At 43.1% G+C, this 23,455-nt stretch overlaps 1 protein-coding gene across 10 annotated transcripts in view; it reads left to right on the top strand.

Moving 5' to 3' along the window:
• The window catches only part of LOC147022808 (mitogen-activated protein kinase kinase kinase kinase 5-like), a 149,995-nt gene that overhangs the window by 101,773 nt on the left and 24,767 nt on the right, over positions 1-23,455 (top strand). For all 10 annotated transcript variants that reach the window (XM_085887627.1, XM_085887628.1, XM_085887634.1 and 7 more), the window contains 6 exons: positions 922-982; positions 7,065-7,182; positions 14,550-14,608; positions 18,826-18,929; positions 22,385-22,562; positions 22,707-22,781. In XM_085887627.1, coding sequence (XP_085743753.1) covers positions 922-982; positions 7,065-7,182; positions 14,550-14,608; positions 18,826-18,929; positions 22,385-22,562; positions 22,707-22,781 — 595 coding nt within the window. The remainder of the gene's footprint in view (positions 1-921; positions 983-7,064; positions 7,183-14,549; positions 14,609-18,825; positions 18,930-22,384; positions 22,563-22,706; positions 22,782-23,455) is intronic.

Here is a 23,455-nt window from a genome sequence, read left to right as displayed (position 1 = left end):
TTGACTTGCCAGGCTCAATAGTCATTAACGAATACATACGAGTATTGAACCAGGATTTACTTAGGAATTTTGCCCTGTGATTGCATCATTACGGAGGCAAGGTTTTGCCTCTGATTAAATGCCTCTGCACATTTGGACAGGAATCTGTAGTTTGTTTGTAGTGCCGGCGATAATTCGCCTACTCTTCGTGAAAGCCACCGTATCAACGGTAACATCCACTAGCTAATAACAACAGATGGAACAACCAGCCTAACGTCCATTTGAGGTGGGGGGGGGGGCACACTCATTCATGAAACGACCCGTCTGTGAAGCACTGATCCGACAGTTTATAGCTGGGTCGAGAATCAAACCCAGGCAAGACGGCTCAAAGGGAGATGTGCTCCCTTCAGTGATCTTGTCAGAAGCTCGGCTCATTAAAACATGTCAGGACAGTGCATCATGAACAAAGGACACGTACGCTAAGTCTGCAGCAACTAGACAGAGCAGGAATGTTGCGCACACCCTGGAATTTGAATATTGGGCATTTATTTCAGGAATTAACCTCCTTCTCCACATGCAAGTCTTGTAAGCTTACCTTTAAGTTTTGTAATTTCCTTTTGTGGAAATCTATGGAGTTGGAGTCCTGGTGCTATGAGATGTTAAATGAACATCAGTGCACTCTCAGCCATACTGTGTTTTGTAGTTTCCTTGTTGGAATATGCCATAGACACAGCCTGCACTTCTCATCCGAGCTACACCGCAGTAGCAGTCAATGAAGGGCTGCCAAGATAGAGAAACAGAAGCCAAAAGTTGCATGATGTTGGTTGCAGCAGCTCTCATACCAGTAATGATCCTGGTAAGCTTGAGAGTGACACTTCCAGCTGGTGATTAAACATCAGCTGTCCGTCTGATTGCCATATTGTTTTGTTTTTTTACTTCCAGCTTTACCCCAGGAAGTGTGTTTGGCTTTACATCCTGAATAATGTGCTGGTCACCATATCAGGTAAGAAAGTTCCTTAAAAACAATTATATTCGCCTTGAATAGTGATTGGAAGAAATCCTTCATGTGATCCATTTTGTTTTGTGTTTTTTTATTCATTTTAATGACTCATATTCTAAGAGTCAACAAAATACACCTCTTTACAGATTTATACAATCCCTTCTGACATTCATGTTGTTGTTTTTTTTCTGTTGTTTGTAGTATTAGTGCATATAATCCAGGATAATATGATCATGGCATTGTGGGTCAAATTATGAACCAGAATGGCACTCGGTAGAGCGCATTCCTCCGCCAAGGCTGAACATTTTACATTTTGGATCTCATTGATAGGCCGGATCTGGATCCGGACCTGAGCCAAGATCGAATCGGCTTGTTATTGTCACATACCCAACTCATCCACCAAATTTCGTCCGAATCTGTCCCTACCTTTTTGAGATATCGTGCTGGATATCGGTTTTAGCTCTATCCTTCAATGGTAAAGAATCGCTTGAAATATTTCTCGTATCCGGATCCGGATCTGGATCTTCACCGAAAACCAGTTCTCTTTGTAGTTATTGGGTAATGCTAACAGTGATCTGTGCTGTGCATTTCATTTATTGCTTAAAAGTATACTCATGCTTGTTTGTATGTAGTATCCTTAAGTGGAGTTGGGGAGTTGGGAGAGAGGGGGAAATAACAGATTTCAATATACAGTGTATTATTTCACTAACTATTTCCATATCCGGTGGTGTAATGGTTAGAGCGGCCGCTCTGAGTGTGGGAGGTCGGCAGTTCGAACCCCGGCTGAGTCATACCAAAGACTTAAAAAATGGTACGTGCTGCTTCCTTGCTTGACAGTCAGCATTTAGAAGGATATAGCATGGACAAACAACCATAGGTTGGCAATACTACTGCAGGCTTTAATGGGCCTAATGGCCTCCTCCTGCATGGAAGTTCCTTGCAAGGAAACTCGTATAATATCTAAACCTCATTCTAATGACTGAGTCGCTGACTGATATTAAAGATTGGTACCTTCCGGGTAACGTAGAAAGATGAAATTTTGCGTGCTGAGGTACATCAAAGCTGATACACTGGGAAAATCACAGAACTGTTGGAAAGCATCCGTAAATGAAAAAAAAAATGAAAAATCAAATGCAGGTGAGCGACTCGAGACAATGGGGAAGCACAGTTCTTATGCTTACACAATGTGGAACACAATGCGTAAGCAGACCCCACTAGTATTATTATACAACTCGAGCGAAGTCAATGGAGTGTCATCGCAAATCCCCACGCTTCCCACTTGAAGCAAAGTTGAAAGATGGTTAAAAAAAACAAAAACAACTTCCACCTGCATTGATGCAATATTACATTTTGTTTTGACCCCTGACCCCTGTGACCCTTTTGACCCTTGTGACCCTAAGTTTCTACCCCTAAGGCATGAACTGGGTGTCAAATCCAAAATAAATCATTAAATATGTCATACTCACTATTTTCTGTTTACAACTGGTTCATTTTCTTGTTTTGATTATATCTTTCTTCACAAAGTTTAAAAGCTTGGGTCCTAAGCAGCTTCCATGCAAGTTACATGGAATTTCTTCAAAAATATGAAAGAAAAAAATGCCAACACTACAAAAAAGAAACTTTCTCACAGCAAGAGGTGAAATTTGCAGGACAAAAAAATAAATCAAACAGAATTGTAATTGGCTTTATATTCTGATTTGGTCAAGGTTTTTCAGTTCACAGCTGCAGCTTATTTATAACCGAGGGCACCACCAACTAATATACAGGTGGTGGACAAAAAAATGGAAAAACATGTGTAAATGAGGGACACCAAGTATGTATATTGAAAGCAACTGCTTCCACAAAGGTGTGGCCCATGTGTTAATTCAGCAAATAACATCCCAGCATGCTTAGGATCATGTATAAAAATGCTGCACAGGCCTGGTTGCCTCTAATTATGGCTGCAAGAGGAGACCTCAGTGACTTTGGAAGAGCGGTGATTGTTGCGGTACACTTGGCAGGAGTTTCAGTAATAAAGACAGCTCAACTTGCTGATATTTCACGAGCAACGATGTCTAAGGTGATATCGGCATGGAACCCCGAGGGAAAGACATCATCAGCAAAGGGCAATGGTGGGCAGAAGCGCATACTCTAGGATCGTGATATCTGTGTGTTAATTTGAAGTGCCAGGCAAAGCAAGTGAGCAACCGCAGATCAATTGGCTGCAAATTTCAGCCTGGGGCGTGAGCAGCCAGTTTCATCAAAAATGGTCCACCGAGATCTTCACAGAGCGGGATACAATAGTCGGATTGCAGCGCACAAATCGCTCATCACACCTGGCAATGCACTTTTGCGAGTCCAGTGGTGCAAAGAGCACAGGCAATGGACTACCGAGCAGTGGAGAAATGTGATATGGTCAGATGAATCATCCTTCACCATGTTCTTGACAAACAGACGAGTGCATGTGTGGCGCCAACCTCAAGAACTCTACAACCCTGAATGCTTGATTCCAACAGCAAAGGGTTCTGGAGGTTCTGTGATGTTGTGGGGCACATTTTCCTGGCATGGTTTGGGTGCAGTCATGTTGCAGCATTTCTTTCCTGCTGGGAGGGGTGTTTTCCAAGATGATAATGTCCCCATCCACAGAGCATGTGTGGTCCCCAAATGGGTTAATGAGCATGACACTGATGGTATCCATATGTTATTGCCTTCTCAGTTACCAGATCTGAATCCATTCAAGCATTTATGGGATATTCTGAAACGTCGCCTGAGACAGCGTTTTCCACCTCCATCAAACAGGTGTGAGTTGATTGACACTCTCGGGGAAGAATGGTACCGCATCCCTCCTGCAGAATTTCAGATGCTGGTGGACTCTATGCCACGGCACATGCAGGCCGTACTGGTCGCACATGGTGACCCAACACCCGACTAAGTGTCTTTACATTGGTGTTTCCATTTTTTGTCCACTACCTGTAGGTCAGGTCTGACATTTCGACCACTGAGTGCAGGCATCTTGCCACAGTCATCCTGTAAAGGAGTAGTGGGTTGCCTGCACAGTCCCAGATAAAGACCGCTTGGTGTTCCCCTTGAATTATTTTCTGGTCCCCCACCCCTCTCCCCTCACCCCCATAAAAACATTATATAGCCTGTCGTCGCTCTGTGCCAAATCTGGTAAATGTGTCAGGAACAACAGTCGCCTTGGTTCCTGATCAGTTATGGACAGTTTGTGCATTTGTTTGCAGTCACATCAAAAGAAGAACACCTTTGCTTCATCGCAGTATGCTTTGCTCTTCTCAGTTGCTACAAAATGTTCACACAAGCCTCATTGTTTACAGTAAATTCCTGTGGGACCCATGGCAGATTTAATTAAAGGGATTTATCTTCTGCCACTCAATCAGTGGGTTGTAGGTAATCTATTACACGTATTCGACCAATTATTTGCCTTTCATCAGCAGCATTTTGTAAGGCCACGCAAAGTTATGCGGAAGAAAATTAAAAGCAAGCCAGAACGTATGGACTGACACCACATGTAGAGCAGACCAGGACTGACGGGAAGATTACCTCACCCCTGGAAGTTATTAGGGAGCCAGCTGGGTTTTTTTAATCAAAAATCCAAAAGCAATATGTTCATATTTCTGAGATTAGCTCCACTTTTAGATGCAGTAATACATTGCTTTGCCCCCCAGGATGCGTTCGTGGAAAAGAGTGCTCATCGAAAATGCACTAAAAGGGGTCATTATACCATTGTTTTTCTGGAGATGTGTTCTTGACAACGTTATTTCTTAAACATGAGTGGTATGAGAGGGTTTAATTGGGGCATCGGTAATAGCACTTATAATGCAGATGGTAAACATATTATTTTATAAACACTCTAATACAAATAGTAAACAACAGTTCAGGGAATTCAAGAGCTGCCTGGACATCAGCAGTCACATCATAGCCACTGACAAGGATGCTGTTCAAGTTACTGCGGCGCTTAAACCTGTCGAACCAAGCTTGACCGGTTTTCCATCTTCTCAGACTAACTGTTCCTTGAGCGAGTTAAGTTTGTTTCAGTAAACAAAGTGGTGGACTGGGCAGAAGCTTTTATCTTGTCTGCATTGTTTAGAATTGTTCTAATGGTCGACGTGTCCAATTCTAATGCACGACCCACTTCCGCCTGATTGGCTCAGAGCATGTGCACACAAACAATCATGGCAGGTGCGTTTACTCGATGAACGCTGCATGTTATGGATTTTTTTTATTTTTCTTCAAAAAAATTATTTATTTTTTGCAAACATTTTCTTGAGGACAAAGAATTGCATGATGAATCGGCGTTCTACAAGGTAGAGCTAAGCGAGGTATTGCTGTGGAAATGGGCCCTTAGTGGGTTATTAAATATAGGATTAGCCCAGATCCCCCCTTAAATGCATGTTTAGCCAGGTTGTTCGGTAATTGGACGTAACATGTGTGTCGAGAGGTGTAGCAGGCTGTCCAGTGTTCATACAGTGGTGGTGTGCCGAGAGGCGGTTTCTTCTTCTTCCTTCCCCCCTCTGAATCAGTCCCCGCCCAGCGCTCTGAGAGTGTCGGTCGGCGAGGGGTGTCGGCAGCCGATTGGTGGAGGGCAGCTGCAATCTCAAGCGATGGACCAATCACGGGTCCCTGGGGGAGTGTCCAGCAGAGCGAGCGCCGGGAAGGCAAGGAAGGAACTGCATGAGGTCAGTCTGCCTTCTGCTGGATGAGAGGCTGCTAGAGTCGAGTCTGCGATCTGCTTGATGAGTGACTTGACGGCTGTTCCTCCTCGGCGATGGACCCAGCGTGCAGGTCGTCCCCAGGTTCATCCTGAATCCAACCACGGAGCCTCTGACTATCTTTGCTCCCGGCATGGCTCGACACGTTTTTCCATCCAGTCGATCCGCCTGCAGAGCCCAACACCCCGATTTGGCCTAATCTGGTGAGCAGGCCAGGCCTGGATTTGTATGCTGGACCTTGTGAAAAGCCAGCTGGAGCACACCGTGGATCTTTCGCTCTTGTGCCGTCGACCTTACGGGGGCTGAACGTGCTGAGGCTGGTACGTGAGCGGTGCGACAAAAGGACGACGCCGCCATCTTGCCACGCGGCGTGTTCAAGCTTGGGCGATCAAATCCGTTGACATCGGCTTCTCACGAGCCACATTCGTGCCTTTGACACTTTTCCTCTCGTCCATGAGGCATCACCAAGTATTCTGTGTCTTCTCTGCATGTTTAAGGTTTATTTCGCTAGGGCTCCCTTCAAAACCCGTATCCGTAGCTCCCTAGTTAAGAGCGGGTGAAAGATTAATTATAACATTGTCGTGAATGTTTTGCTTGTGTCGTCTTCCCCGATGTGTCCCCAATAAATCTGGCTGATTCATATGAAAGTTGCCGCCTTGAGTTTATTTGTGCCATGCTGAGGAACAATTCGCTCGATTTGTATTTACAACCAAAATGGTTACGGACTGGCAGATTTCGCTCGGTCTCTGACAAACCCAGTCTGTAACCGGGGTCTATTTCCCCAGCTGGCAAGGCACAGGTTTACCTTGGTATCGTGATCTGAGGCACGTAACCCGAGACCTGTGCCGAACCAGCCGGAGTTATAACCCCTGAGACGGCGGTGCTGTTAAGTGACGCCGAATTTTTAACATTTGGCTGTCAAGAGTGGGGTGCGAATCCCCCCACCGCCCGATCAGCAAAAGTCTTACTGTACTTTGAATTAAAACCTTAATATAAAACTTCTCTTGATTGGATTAAAGACTCCACGACCATAACCAAGCCACATTCACGACATGTCTTGAAAGATTAGACTTTATACCTGATTTATTGAGTAATACATTTAGCTAGCGAACATGTCCTTGTAGCTTGTGGTTTGGAATATGCCACAATTAAAATGGTGATATCTGAGCTGCATGCTTCACGACTACCAATTTGTAAAGAGCAAATTGGACCCACCTTGATCACTGGAAAATGTGGTTGACTTGAAGTTGAACAAAAAATAATTTGTGTGTGTGTGTGTGTGTGTGTGTGTGTGTGTGTGTGTGTGTGTGTGTGTGTGTGTGTGTGTGTGTGTGTGTGTGTGTGTGTGTGTGTGTGTGCGCGCGCGCGATGTGCAGGCAAAGCCAGGCAGCTGTGCTCGCACAGCCTTCTGGGCCTGTTTGAGCAAGCCCGACGTGACCAGCGTCTCTCTATTCACATCCCCACTCCTCGACTGCCTCAACGCATGCTGCCAAGGTCTTCTCTCATGCTCCTCCTATCAACAATTTCTTTATTTACTCACCTTAACCTGGCACCTCATACACCTACAGAATATTTATTTGGGGGTTGGACCACCCAAATGGTGAAATACGTCGCTGAAGAGTCAAAATGAAGAGTGGAAGCTTCCATGGCAATATTATCTGATCTTTATTCACTTGTGAAAGCCAGCTCTCACTTTTTTGATTCTATATACCATCAGGGGTGCAAATTAACATTTTTATCCACCGGCCAGCAGGGCCGGTGACTAGAAAAAGTTACCGGCCCAGCAGAATTTCTACTGGCCCGATAAAATAAAGACAAAAGTCACAAATTTGATATCAAACCCTTTTAATATACTCACATGAGTGAGGTTGGTTGGATGAGTGAATTTGATGAGTGAGGTTAGTTGGATGAGTGAGTTTAATGGAGGAGGTTTGCAGAATGAGTGTTTGATGGAGGAGGTTGGATGGATGGATGAGTGAGTTTGATGATTGGGGTGGGGGTGGGGGGATGATGCAGGGAGGAGGAGGTTGTGGGTGATGGGGGGACCTTTTTTGTGTGGGTGATGGGGGGGACAGGGGGGTTGTGAGTAGTGCTGGGGGGAATTTTTGTGGGTGATGGGGTGGTTGTGGCTGATGGACGATGGGGGGGGGGTTGTGGGTGATGGACGATGGGGTGGATGGGGGGTTGTGGGTGATGGACAATGGTAGGGGTATTACTCGTCCACCCAACATCACATATAAACTCACTCATACACCTAACCTCACCCATCAAACTCACTCATTCACCCAACCTCACCCATCAAACTCACTCATTCATCTAACCTCACCCATCAAACTCACTCATTCACCCAACCTCACCCATCAAACTCACTCATTCACCCAACCTCACCCATCAAACTCACTCATTCACCCAACCTCACCCATCAAACTTACTCATTCACCTAACCTCACCCATGAAACTCACTCATTCACCCAAATTCACTCATTTAACCAACCTGGGCATGAGAAAATGCGTCCAAACCGCGCCAAACCGTCAAATCTCGTGCAATCATGCGTGATTTGGAACCAGATGAAAACAGACAAAATGGCCGCCGCAGAATTACCGGTGATTTCTACGGATTTCTGTGGACAAAAACAGTAGTTCTAGTTGAGAAAACTAGTAGAGAAGCTAGTACAAATTGTATAAAATAACAGGAATCACCGGTGATTCGCCAGCCGGGCAGGTAAGGCAGTATTGTGTACCCGCCCAGCACAAAAGTTAGGCGCCATTGGCGACCGGCTGGCCGTTAATTTGCACCCCTGACCATGCCAGGGAAATGGATTATTCCAAGGAAATAATGAACTAGATGATTATCATGGTGTCACACTTGAATACAAAAACAAATGACTTTATGAAACTATGAATTGAAGAAACAATACCAAAACAAAGCAATAATGTGATTGAGCAATTAATTTCGTATTATTACCTTATCGAGGACACAGCACTTAGCTGTATGTGACGAGAGTCAGGCTTCACCTGACCACATGTTTTTATTTATTTATATATTGGTTTATTTATTTATTATAGTGTATGAGCCTCATGGAGGAGCTCGAACACAAATCACACACACACACACACACACACACACACACACACACACACACACACACACACACACACACACACACACACACACACACACACACACACACACACGTGCAGACAATTACATGAGACACACCAGTCTTTATTTCAGACAAACACAGCCACTGATTTTGGGTGAAGTGATGTCACTTCCCAGAGCACTCTGAGTGCCAGTGACATCATCCTTGTGACTTTGCTTTTCTCTCTGCAGATAGTGGGGCAATTATTGACAAATTTCCTCCTCCCCAAGGATGCTAATCTGTGCTTGTTTGTCCGTGCTTTATCCTTCAAATGCTGAGCGTCAAGCAAGGAAGCAGCACGTCCCATCTTTTACGTCTTTGTTATGACTGGGCCAGTGTCAGAATCTAACCACCAACTTCCCAGACTCGAAGAGCGGACGCCGTAACCATTATACCATCAAGTCAGATTTCGTGTCCCTCAAATTAGTACGTGTGTGGTATACTGTGTAGTTCCGCTTTACGGAGAATGTCTGTAATGAATGCGAGGGAAAAACCTTCAGAGTGTAGGCTTTATTTCACTTGATTGAAGCCGCTTCTACAGACACATCAGGGAATACATGTGCAGCAAGGTATACATGTGCAGTAGATCACCGCAAAATAAATCAGCAATTAGCACGGAGTCCGGTATACTCTCAATTCTTATCATTCAACGAGCACCAAGTGAACCACCGCCGTAAATGACAATGCCCCAGGGACAATCCCACCGACCGCGCGGAATCTCGGTTTTATCTGTCCCGTGTGCGAGCCGCGCGACACGTGATCGCACGTCACATCCTTCAATTCATCACAATGTCGCAAGGGAATCAGAGGATAGAAGAAGTACCAAACTCTGGTTGCTAGCCGAGGCAGTGTCTCCTGAAGCCACACTACTGAAGCATTTACACAAAAACAAAAGACACGTGCCAAAAGACTAAAACGTATGGAAGATATGACTATGTCGGTCACCCTGCAGAATGCCGTGGGCACTATGCTGCAATGGAAGTAGTTTCACAACCACGGCAGAATCTTATGGATCAATGGGAACAATCATTAAGATGATGCCATGACTCGCGATGTTTTCATGACTCATGTTGCTCTCGTGCTTCCTCTCTGAACATATTGATCTCTTGACTCGATCTCAGGACTTTGTGCATGTTAACGCTGCTTTGATCAACGTCCATATCTGCCCAGGTCTCTTTCTGCTTCCTCACAGGTACATGTCCACCTGACTTTCTCACACTGCCTCCTGGATTGCTGTATCTGCCATATCTGCTGCGGCAATGACTATCTGCATTGTGAACACACGATCTTTTATCCTAATTCAAAATGGAGGTGCAGAATGGTGACTTTCCTGATGCCCCGTGCTTAAGCCAATCAGTCAATGCCATAAGCACCTTTATGGCATGCCATAAATATAGTAGACCTATAAGCATGTCGTGTGTGTGTGTGTGTGTGTGTGTGTGTGTGTGTGTGTGTGTGTGTGTGTGTGTGTGTGTGTGTGTGTGTGTGTGTGTGTGTGTGTGTGTGTGTGTGTGTGTGTGTGTGTGTGTGTGTGTGCGCGCGCGTGGATGCGTGCGCACATGCTGGATGTTTTGTGGATAAAAGTAATTAATTCTGGAAATGGGTTCAGTGCATTCACTTTGACTTCCCATTGAGGCATTCATCCTCATTAAGATGAGCATCATAGCTCCGGCTCCTTTATCTTCATGCTTTCTCCTGGCAGGAGGCATTTTGTTTTCCAAAAATTCCTTCATGATTGTGTTTCTGAGAGATATTCCTTAACACAATAAACATGTGCTCAAGTACTAACTCAATAAATTAATCAACCAAAATCCTCTTTCTATCAAATACAATGAACAAGCGTTAGTAAAAAGTAGCCAACCCAATTTGAAAGCAATTTAATTACTTTTCACAGCAACTCAGAGCAATTTTCCGAAAAAAAAAATTGGGCAATAGACATAGTAATAATTTTGGCCTTCATGTTTCTTTATTTTAGTTTCATAACACTTTTCTACTCGAGCCTCAGAATTTTTAATATCTCTGCTAAAAGACCAGACCAGAGCTCTCCAGCAGTCAGTTGTTTTACAAAACTGGTTGTTCATTTGCAGTGCCAACTCGACCACAAAACCGGGCTTGGCAGGATGGCGTAGAGGTACACACACTCGCCTCTAATCCCGGTTTGAATCCTGACCCAGCTATAAATCGTCATCCCGGTGTTTCACTGGCAGGATGATTCATCAATGTGTGTGCCGTCTCCCGGATGGACGTTAACCCGGCGTCACGTCTGCTGGCAATAGTCGATGGACGTGAAAGACCCCATGGTGTCCTCAGCGAAGAGTAGGCGAGCTATCGTTGGCACCACGAACGAATTCCAAATTGCTGCCATAACCAGCAGGGGGCACTGCATCAGCAGCACAGTCACACTCCCAGCAATGATGCAAACCAGCAGTCACAGGCCGCACACAAAATGATGATGACCACAAAACCCAAGTTCTGCAACCAATGTACTCTTGCACATTCACAAATAAGATGCATCTTTAGTTACATTTAGATCACATGAATTGCCATCCAAGTTCAGCAACTCCTTTTACCTCATTAACACATACTAACCATTTTGGTCTATGCAGGTGCCTCATGGAAGAGCAGGATGACACAGAGCAAATGGTTAACAGACATAGTGGGTCAGAGGGATTGTCAGTATGTACCAGCATACAATTTTATACCAAGTTGAAACCACTCCATGGTTTATAATGGTATAAATATTTAAATCAGTACAGCTCGTGCTAAAGCAAATGCATGCCGGTAATGAAGAGCTAGTGTAGGGTTAGCAGGATAACTTAGACTCTTAGAGGTATGCGCATTTACATTTAAGCTATCTAGCCTGGGTTTGAATCTCGACCCACCTATAATCCGTCACTCAGTGTTTCCCTTGTAGGCCGATGCATCAATGTGTGCACCTTCCATCAGAATCACATTAAGCCTCATAACCACTCAGCCAGAAATGGTCGTTGGTGAACGTTAAAAGATCCCGTGGTGTCTTTCTTGAAGAGTTGGCAACATTATCACTGGCACCGGCACACAATTTATGTCCGGCATCCTGAACAAATTACAAATTCCTGCCATCTTCAGTTGAGCAGCATGTATGGCCAGCCGGTTCGTGAAAGACTTGGGCCAACGACGTTGCCCGGCAATCCCCACAAGAAGGTGGGATCAATCGGGCCCATCACAGAAGTAGTTTAGCAGCAGTAGGGGATGAATTTTAAGTGTAAATGCAAAAGTTGTGTTCCACTGGTAACCCCAACTATTACACGCGGAGACTCGACTGACGTCAAGGCCTGACTACGAGTGAGTGCATGAGACAACTGGAAAATGTCTAACTCGATTAAGTAGCAATGGTGGCAATTCTTTCTTTAATTTTTTCATCATTCGAGTGTGAAAGAAAAGCAAATTAATAAATCAAGTGAGGGAAAAAAAAATCACAAAGCAACCTTCTTTGTCAATGAAACAAACTCCCTTTATTAACGGGAGTGGAAGGGTACTCGTAAATGTCTACGCAGTTCGACAAAGAATGCCTCGTAATGGGAATGCAATCACATGCCAGACATTCACAAAATTGTTCACAATCATTTAAGTTTTTATGCTGCCAGTCCAATCCCATCTCGTTTTGAATATGGACTGGGATGTGTATTTCTTACATCCAGAGAATGAACGTATGCAACAATTTTGGGCCTCACCTTCAGCCATGACATTTCTTGGGCAGACCATATTTCCAAGATGGCCTACAAAGCCAGCTGCCGACTGGGCATGTTCCATTGTACAAGATCTTTCCTGGACCAATCTGAACTTTCGACAACGTATTCGCATTCGCAGCTTGATGGAGTACGGTTCTCCCCTTTGGGCTGGCGTCCCTGTCTCACACTTTGTCCTTCTTGATGACGTGGAAAGCAAGGCCCTCAATATCATTGGGGTCTCCTGCAATGAAACTGAGTGTTAAGGCCTGTTAGTTTTGCATGACAGACAGGTTGTTGGCCTATCTGTATACTATGTCTGTAACCTACCACCTCCATTTTGGTCTTGAACCCTCTACCCCTTCTTGGCTCTGTCCCTTCCAGGTTCTTGCAGGATGCACATGGTCTGCCAGTAACCCTCTTCTTGTTAAACTCCCAAATTCCAGCCTCACTGCTCACCTCCACTCATTTGTTCTTCTTTTCTCTCACCTGTGAAACTAACTTCCCCAGTCTGTTCAGTCCCATTCTTCCCTCCAGGGCTTCAAGACAGCTGTTCACCACTATCTCAGGTCATCCCCGCCAAACATAATGATGATCCCTTCCACCACAAATGACCTCATTCCCAAGCACCTCCTTTTTCCAGGTTCTCGTGATGTTTTTTCCCCTTCTCCCACACCTCTTTTTGTTCGTTTGTTGTCGGTTGGTTTGTTCCTTTCCTGTTTCATCCCCACTTTCCCCTTCCTCTTCCTGCTGTTTGTGTGTTTACCCTCATGTCCTTCTCCTCCTCCCCTTTATCTCACTCTCACTTCTACTCTGCTGTTGGTGTTTCCCCCTATCCATTTTATTCCATTCCATTCTGCTCTCGCTTTTCCATGAGCCTCGACCATATATACGAAACAAAAACAATCTTTCTTTTGTTCCAATATTGATTGATGTAGTTACACAATTAATCGATTCAAGTGTTATCTGGGGATGATGTAATGCATTAGTTATATAATTGAGCTCATTTGAGTCGACTCATGTTTACTCAAATGTGCCAGTCGAATAGCGCCATCACTAGTGATCTAAGCCTTGTGTTGGCTTAGCGGTTAGAGCGGTAGCTTGGGATCCTAGGGTCCTGAGTTTGAGCCCCGTTGGCCACTGAATTAACACCAGGGGGTTGAATCGGCCTGTCATCCTTCTGAGGTCGGCAAAATGAGCACCAGTATACTGGTAATAGGGGCACTGCATCAGCGGCATAGCTGCGCGGCATACCAATGTTGCAACCAGCAGCCAAAAAGGCAGCACACGATGGGATTTGTGATCTTTCTCATCGTGGTCTCGCTGTACAAGCAATATGGTACTCGTACACCAATTCCATCACAGTCCTGTTTTTACCCCGCGCACGCGAAGAGAAAAGTGGGGTTATGCAATTGGTTCACTTTATCTGTCTGTCTATCTGTCTGCAAACATCAGTTTATGAGAGGAACAACTTAATTTCAATTGAACGTTATATTTTGAACACGAATCATAACATGAATTGGAAAACGAACCTGTGGTTTTGCAGTACTTTGGCTCTGAATGTGTCCCGATTGCACATTCATTTGTCCCGATTAGACAAACGCTGAAAGGAGTGAGATAATCTTTTTACTTTTTCTGCCTGTCTGGCAGTTAAACAAAATTGAAAATCATTCCAAACAGGAAACTTACTGTTTTTAAGGACGTCATAAAGGACACAAACAACAGGCACAAATAATTAATGTAACATGTTAGGTAGGGTGGTGTAATAGACACTTCAAAAACAGTGGTAAAACAGTGGTAAATCCCAGAATTAATTAATTTATACGACTTTTACAATCTTTGTTTTATTTAAATATTTAAAATAATCATTTTATTTGAATTGAAGTACAGTATATACTAAAATACCATGCAGGGTAATGTGTTCTATGAACTCTCTAGTTACCCGAGTAGCAAGTTCGTTGAATTGTACCAAGTGCCATGATTGATGTTAACGTGTTTGGGATGCTTACAGAAGGTTTGCTGTTTCCACCAAAATCCCGAACACCAAAGGCTGTCAGAAGGGCAGTGTCGGTAAGTTTTTATTTGGATAACCTTCGGTGGCTTTTATTACTCTCCTCTTAGAATGTTTGTTGTCATACTGTATTTCAATAGGTCAAGGATTGCCCAACATTACTTTTTTGTGAAATACATATTTGCACAATTATTTGTATTGTAACTTTTTTTAACCTTAGTAAAAAAAAATTATATTAAGAGTGTACATATTGTAAGTAATTCAGTTTACCTTTAAAGTTGACGTCCTGGTTGATGTCCTGGAGGAAGCACTTTGCCCATGATGCTGTGCGATATCCGGTTTGAATTCCCCTATACTGTGTAGTCGTGCAATTCATGTATATTGGTGATGTCTTTGTCCTACATGTAAGATATATACAAGCTACTCCACGAGCCTTAGAACAATGCAGAAGGAAAAACGTTTTTTTCATGAATGTTTCTAAATCCGTTCACCTGGATGGTTCTCCTGAAGGTATCACCAGCTGCTGCATGATGTAACCTGCAAGTTCAACAACGGAGATTAATCGAAAATGACATTAATTGATGGAAATGTCTGTGCTTTTGGATATTTTCTCAGAAAACCTACTTATATGCACAGATTTTTTGACAATGTTCTCCTTTAGTTTCATCCTTTGTAAAGCCTTCGTTCCCACTCTGTCCCCACATTACACACTCGTACTCACCGCCTTCTCCATTCTGTATTTTACAGCTGAGAAGGGAGAGAAAGTCGTGTCCATTCTCAAGTCTTCATTGGCAATGGACCCAGATGACATCAGTGCACATATTCTCAAATCCTGCAACAGTGCCGATAGAAAGTCAACACCGCCCTTTCAAAATGTTCACCTTTTGTTGCCTTCTAGCCTGGAATTAATTTGCATCAAATCAGACTTTTTCACCTTTATTTACATATCGTAACCCACAACTTCCAAGTGAAAAACAAATTCTACAAATTTCAGAAAATTAATTTTAAAATATAAAACTAGAATATGTTTGTTGGATAAGTGTCAAACTCCTTGAGAAAATACTTGGTGAAAGCACCTTTGAGAGCAATTACAGCTGTGAGTTTGTTGGGATTGCTCAATACCAACTTTGCACACCTTGATTGTGCAATATTTGCTCATTCTGTGCAAAACTGTTCAAGCTCAGTCAGGTTGTGTGGGGAGCGTTGATGGACAGCAATCTTCAAGTCATGCCACAGATTTTCCATTGGATTGAGGTCGGGTCTCTGACTGGGCCACTCAAGGACATTTATCTTTTTGTTCCTTTGCCACTCCAATGTAGCTTTGGCTGTGTGCTTCAGGTCGTGGTCTTGCTGAAAGGTGAACTTCCATCCCCATTTCAGCTTTCTTGCAGAGGGCAGCAGGTTTTCCTCTTGGATTTTTCTGTATTTTGCTCCATTCATTTTCCCTTCTATCTTGACAAGTGCTGCAGTCCCTGCTGATGAGAAACATCCCCATAACATGATGCTGCCACCATCAAGCTTCATAGTCGGGATGGTGTTCTTTGGTTGACGTGCTGTGTTGAGTTTGTGCCAAACGTAACGTTTTGCATTTAGGCCAAAAAGTTCCATCTTGGTTTCATCAGTCCACAAAACTTTTGCCACATAGCTTCAGAATCTCTGGATTGTTTTTTTTACGTCAAACGGGACTCAAAGTGGGCTTTTTTTTTAGTAATGGCTTCTTTCTTGCTTCCGTACAGGCCAGACTTGTGGAGTCCTTAGGATATTGTTGCACATGTACACAGTGACCAGTCTTTGCCAAAAAGGCCGGAAGCTCTTTCAAAGTTGCTTATTGGCCTCTTGGTGGCCTTTCTGATCAGTCTCCTCCTTGCTTGGTCATCCATTTTGGAGGGATTGCCTGACCTAGGCAGGGTCTTGATGGTACCATATGCCTTCCACTTCTTAATGATTGTCTTGGTTGTACTCCAAGGGATGGATATTCAAGGCCTTTGAAATATTTTATACCCATCCCCTGATTTGTGTCTTTCCACAACTTTATCCCAGAGGTCTTTTGAAAGCTCCTTCGTGTTTATGGTTGAGTCTTTGCTGTGAAATGCACTACCCAGCAGAGGAAACCTACAGGAACAGCTGATATTATTCTGAAATAATCAGAATCGCTACAATTTAACACAAGTGGAGGCCAATTAACTTGGTGTGTGATTGTGAAAGTGATTGGTTTCACGTCAGCCCATCTAAAATTGCTGTTATTAAGGGGGAGGGGGGGGTGGACACTTATCCAACCAAGATATTCTAGTTTTGTATTTTAAAATTAATTTTCTGAAATTTGTAGAATTTGTTTTCCACTTGAAAGCTGTGTGTTACGATGTGCAAATCAAGGTGGAAAAAAATCAGTTTTAATGCAATTTAAATCCAGGCTGTAAAGTATAAAGCAACAATAGGTGAAATTTTTGAAAGGGGGTGTAAACTTTCTATCGGCACTGTATGTACTGTTCTTGCATTCTCCTTTCTCTGTGCTCTTCAGCCTGTTCTCTTCTGCCTGCATCCCATTTTCCTGGAATTTGAAAAACATTACTCCCATCCAGAAGAAAGGTGCACAACATATCCCCTCATCTACAAACCAATAATCTGACTTCCAATTACAAGAAAAGTCTTGGAATCCATAATTGCTACTGATCTCATCTTTCCTCTTTTCAAACGGCCTGATATCACACCATAAGTTTGGATTCCATCCAGTTACTTAACTTGGGACATGCTGCTATACTGCTCCTCTCTCAGCAATGGCTGGAGGCCCAATATGTCAAACATGAGGCCAGGACCATCACCATAAATACATCTCTGGCATTTGACAGAGTCTGGCATACTGCTCTGATTCTCAAGCTCACTACCTGTGACAAAGAAGGTTGCCTTCATACTCGGTTTTTCAACTTCTGCTATTTGCACAGTCAATGCATTGCTGTCAATGGCAGTCTCTTCTCTTTTCTCCTCTTCCATTACAGACTTGAGTTTCCCAAGACAGTCAATTGGGCCTAGTATTGTTCCTCGTCAAAATGACATCTCCAATGATTTGGAAACCTCTTCCTTTTCCTAGATGACTCCACATTACATCATACAGTAAGTAACTCCATCCAACTGAAAGGTAGACAGTAGCCGCGTCATTCCCCGTTGATCTGGAATTGCTTTGATTTCCCTCTGATAAATGCAACATGTCCTTCAATGATGGCAAATATCAGTCTCATCTTGTCACTCTGGAAGGATCGTCAAATGAAAACACATTTCTATTTTCTTGTTCAGCCATTGGAAGAGGTTTACTCTCTTGAACTTCTATGCCGCACTTCCAGTCGTGACCTCTCCTTGGCCAAGCTCATTGCAAAGCTGGCCTCCAAAACCAACCACAGACTGGGCATCCTCCATTGATCCAAGTCACTCCTTGGAAAATCATAACTACTCACAGCTTACAAGTTTTTTGTCCATGGCCAAATGGAGTACTGCTCTTCCCATATTGGCTGGCACCCCAGCATCACATCTCTCTTTCCTGGAATCTATGGATTCTAAAGCTCTCAATGTTACAGGCATTTCCTGAAATGAGGCCGAAACGCAAGCCTGGTTGCTCTCGCAGTGCAGACACGTTGGTGACCTCTCTGTTTTGTGCTTCCTCTCTTCCATCATTGCTCCTTCTGTTCTCTCAGCCATCTGACACTCTCGAGCAATTCCAGGATGCACAAGTTCCTCCAAGAAACACCCCCTAGTTAAAGTCCTGAAACCTACCTCCACTTCTTTTGTTCCTCTTTTCTCCTGTTTGCAGAAACCATCTTCCTTAGACAATTCAATCACACTCTTTTGTCCTGGACTCCAAGCAGGCATTGTTCTACCATCTCATATCATCCCCCATCCCTTCCGACAATCTTTTCTACACTCATTAACCTCACCTCACCCAATCCTCACTTCCAGGTTACTGTGTTTCATCCCCTCTCTCTTTGCCTTTACCAGCTCGTTAGTTATTTCCCTTGCTTGTTGTTTCGAAATGTTGCTCCACTGTCAGTTAATTGTCTTTTTACACTCTGTCATCTCCCTCTTCAATGAACCTTGATCTTGATATCACACCACATCTCCTTGATCCTTTGCACCTCTTTTAAACATACAAGTTCAAAAACACATCTTTCCATTTAAATTCACCTTCAGCCTCTTTTGTACTAATCTTCACGTTGATCGGTATCCCACGTGCTTACAATTAGATGGAAAACTACGGCTGTAAAGACTAATTTAGGTTTTGCGTGTGCAGTGCGGAATCCATACACAGGATGCAAATTCCTCTGTGGGGCCCTCCTAACAGGTGTCGTTCTGCTGCAGTGGTACGAGCCTCTGCAGAAGTTTATGCTTGTCAAGGTAGGTTTTTGGTCCATTCAGAAATTTTTATTGCTAATTCTATGGATACACTCAACATGGGTTAAAAAAATTAAATTCGTTTATTTTTCCTCTGCAGCTGAAGGCTGCTGAGGCGCATTATGTTTTCGGGTTTCCATCTGATATTTTCTCTCTTCTACTCGTCTCTCTTTTCTCTTTCACGCTCTCTCTCTTCTCTTGCTCTCCCTCTCTCATGTGACCTTTAACCAACATCAAACGTAACAGTCGTGCATTCACATCTGACATGGGTGGAGGCATATCCATCGACGCATTTGCGTCAAATTATATTTTGTCATTCTTTAATCATGCCTATTGTTTTTTTGTTTTTTTTGATTGTCCGTTTCCGTCATCACCCTCGTAATCATTAACAAGTTGTGGGCGATCTAGTGGATCGGATATACTCAGATGCAATGTCACGGAAGAGTCATGGTCTGCAGCAATTACCGTGAGGCACCTTCATTCCACATGCCTTGTGATGTAACGTCGCTTTCAGGTGCAGATAAATGTGCATCACCATAGCAACACTTGTTAGCATGTATTCGCTTTCTTGTCTAGTTAAGAGAGAGTCTCTAAAATGAATTTTGTTATTATAATGACAAAATTCATAATAACTAGAGGGCTGCATTCGCTTGCAGCGAATACGTATTTGGCAACGTCATGAACTTTGACGCCTACCGATCTCAGAAGATATAGGTCACACAACTTTGGTCAAATAAGATTTTTTGTAGGCCCTGTTGTGACCTATCAGAAAATGTCAGCAGCTAACCTGTATCTTTCCGTGGGTCAAATATATGGGGCAAAATGTGTTTTTGACCAACGTCATGAACTTTGACCCCTACCGATCTCAGAAGATATAGCTCACACAACTTTGGTCAAATAAGATTTTTTGTAGGACCTATTATATTATGACCTATCAGAAAATGTCAGCAGCTAACCTGTATCTTTCCGTGGGGCGAAGATATCGGGCAAAATGTGTTTTTGATGTATTGTGTGACCTTGACCTTAACCTTGAGAATTTCAAGGTCAAAAGTTGACTGCACTTCCTTGAATGCAGCCCATTTCAAAGACATAATTGTTAGTGCTCCTAGAGAAAAACCCTAGGAGGAGTTTTGGGGCAATGGATGTGTGACGAAAATAAAGAATAATAATAATAAGAGTTCCAGTAATAATAGTGTATTTGGTATGGAATTGCCAAATACAATAATAATAATAATAATAATAATAATAATAATAATACGAAAAAGAAGAAGAAACAGAGTTTTTTTTGTTGTTGTTTTTTTACAAAATTCATTGAAAATACAATTTTATCGTTATAATTGATTAATATAATTGATTGCTTCTTCAGCCTACATTTTGCACTCCATGATTATTATTCGTCCTCTTACAGGCAAGTGGGATCGATGCAGACCACAATTTTAAATAAAGTTTTTACCTTTTCTCTATGATATCGATGTCTAAAATAAATACACTAGTACCTCGCTGTATGCTCGAGATGTGTTCCTGAAAAACCGGGCGTTTCGTGAATCAACGTGTTGGGAAACAGGTTCTCCCATAAGAATAGTGTTTTAAATGGGAGATGTTCCTGAAGGATGCCAAAAACCAGAATTTTTCCCAAAATAATAGTTCTAAGACATAAGTTAGTGTTTATTAATGAATAAATAACAGTCTTTATGGTTAATAAAAGTGTACAAAGTAAAACGATAATGAACAAGCGTGGCCTTGTCCACTCGCAAATTGTTCAATTTAACTTGAAGGGAAAAGCTTCGTTTCATTTTCTTGGGTTTGGACATTTTGAACTTTTTAGCATAAAAAGTGGAGCACAAATGAAATGGAAATGAAAAGTGTTGTCCCTTCGGCGAGTGGACTTTGATCGACTCGAGGTGTTCTCAAACATGATGGGCTGGATGGGGACTCAAGGAAAGCGTCGTCACATGAGTCCCCACGTGATGTGTAACACATTTGGGCCACGTTTTGTAGGAGCATTCGTCCGGAGCGAGTGAGCGAATTGGGAGGTGGAGTCATTATGTAAAACGAGCGCAAAACCGAATCAAGCATATTGAGAAACAGCATGTGGTGAGGTGTCAGTGTACATCAGTCGAGGAATTTTCAGGCCATTGAACACGGCAGATTAAAGCCTCCAAAAATTTCAAGATTCATTCATCAGCCATATAACGTTTTGGCAATGGTGTTTTGGGACCGTGGTCGTTTGAATCAAATGCAATGGGAAAACGATCAAGGTACTGCAGTAACTTATTGGAGGACGGTCACGATAGCGACGATGGCATGCTGTCTCGGGGCATAACCATGAGTACAGCAAGTAATAACACCACAACTCCCTCCAAGAGAGCTTTGGAAGTTCCAAATCACTATCCATACACTCCAGATTTATCACCTTGTGATTTTCATCCCTTTGGACAAAAAGCTTGGTGTTGGTTTAGCAGTTAGGATGGCTGGCTTGGGATCTTAGGGTCCTGAGTTTGAGCCCCTGTTGGCTGTTGAATTAACACCAGGTGGGGTTGATCCAGCCTGTCATCCTTCTGAGGTTGGCAAAATGAGTACCAGTATACTGGTAATAGGGGGTGTTGCAACAGCGGCATAGCTGCGCCCTCAACCAATGATGCAACCGGCAGCCACAGGCTGCACACGAGGAAGAAGATCTCTTTGGACAACTCAAAAAATATATGAGTGGCATAAAGTTTCCAAAAGATGAAGACATCAAAGCACAAGTCCTGAAATGGCTGCGTACTCATCTCAAATTTATCTCCACTGATGGCAGGCATCAAGGTCATACCACATCAATGAGACAAGTGTGTACTTGTAGCAGTGGAATACCTTCAACAATCAGAGAGAGGTTTCATTAACTGCCCCTCCCCACCCCGCCCTCCCCCCGGTACACCTTTAGATTTTCTTGAATAAAAAGTCCACATATTTATGAGACACCTAACTGAAGCTTCCTTTACCAGAACATTCCCGTTAGAGCATGGCGATCGAACTTGCCTTTTAAAATGTGCTCAAGAACATTAATTGCTGTTGCTGGGTCAGTAAGATGTGATCCATTTGCTTACTTTTAACCAGTTAAATGTTGGTATTTCCCTCTGTGTACAAAGAAAAATTTTTTTTCCTCCATCTATGCAGGAATGGTCTTGCCTGCCCGAGAAATATCCATCACAGATATTAGTCCTTGTCTGGGTAATTTCCAACCATGTAAAAGATTTCTTCCAGTGATGGATGAGATTCCTGATGCCAGTTGAAAAGAAGTTGTATTTTGGCCTCTGAAACCTTTTGAAATAAAAATACTTCATGGCACACCTTTGTAATATATGTTGCAGCTTCCTATTGACTATTGGGTTATGTCGGTGTATAGTATTCATGCATGTTCATGTGTATGTGCATATGTGTTAATACTTGAATGTGTCTTTGTACGTGTGCACATTCAGTATGTCGAGGTTATCCTGCCCAAGCCATTCCGTGTCTTCGAGCTTCTTATTGTGCCAGAGCATGAGTTCCCGCTAGCCTGTGTGGCTGTCGGACCCCCTCGATCCACCAAGTTTGCCCTGCGTTTTGACACCCTCAACCTCTCATCAGGCTCTTACTCATCTGCAGTGTCCACAACAGGTACAAGTTGTATAAATGTGTAACTTTTTATATTTTGTTACATGTTATCTCCAGACATCACAGCTGTGATCTTGGCATTGTTCAGCAGTAATATCTGAATACCAGAAAATGTATAAGTTGCAGCTGACTGTTCTGTCCTTCTAGTGCCAAGCAGTGACCAGCTTGATATCGTTTTGGTGAACCAACTGGAGAGAAACACCATCCTCGTTTGTTTCAGCAGTGAGTATGTTGGTGGACAGGATAGATTCAGGCTCTAAAAGGCAGGTCATTTTGAGCAGAAATGACATATTCTGCCATTTGGAGGAATTTCTACTTTTTCAACAAAATTTGGTTGAAAAGTTGACAGATTGAGAATGCAAAACTACAGAGGGACAAAACATAAAGATCAGTCTCTAAAAGTTTAACATGAGGAGTCATTTAGCAGACACCTTGATAATCTGGAGGAAATAGCAGGACTGCACGTTTTTCTGAACCTCCATCCTAACCTGTGATTTCCACCACAATTAACCCAACCCAAACCAATCCTCTACTTTCAGCTTACTGTGTTTCCTCTCTCCTTCCCTCCCTTTCTCCCTCTTCCTCGATCTCTCTTTTTCCTCTTCCTTATCCTTTTCCTCTTCCCTCTTTTACCTCTTCCCTCTTTATCCTCTTCCTTCTTTATCCTCTTCCCCCTTATCCTCTTCCTTCTTTATCCTCTTCCTTCTTTATCCTCTTCCTTCTTTATCCTCTTCCCTATTAATCTTTTTCCCTCTTTATCCTCTTCCTTATTTATCCTCTTCCCTCTTTCTTCTTCCTTATTTATTCTTTTCCCTCTTCATCCTCTTCCCTCTTTATCCTATGCCCTCTTTATCCTCTTCCCTCTTTGCCCTCTTCCCTTTTTATCTTTTGCCCTC

The sequence above is a fragment of the Eptatretus burgeri genome, chromosome 7, assembly GCF_056783735.1.
Source record: "Eptatretus burgeri isolate ZD-2024b chromosome 7, Ebu_testis_v1, whole genome shotgun sequence".
In the NCBI taxonomy this organism is placed as follows: Eukaryota; Metazoa; Chordata; class Myxini; order Myxiniformes; family Myxinidae; genus Eptatretus; species Eptatretus burgeri.
Note: the sequence above shows the minus strand (reverse complement) of the source record. Positions and strands in the feature narration are given on the sequence as shown.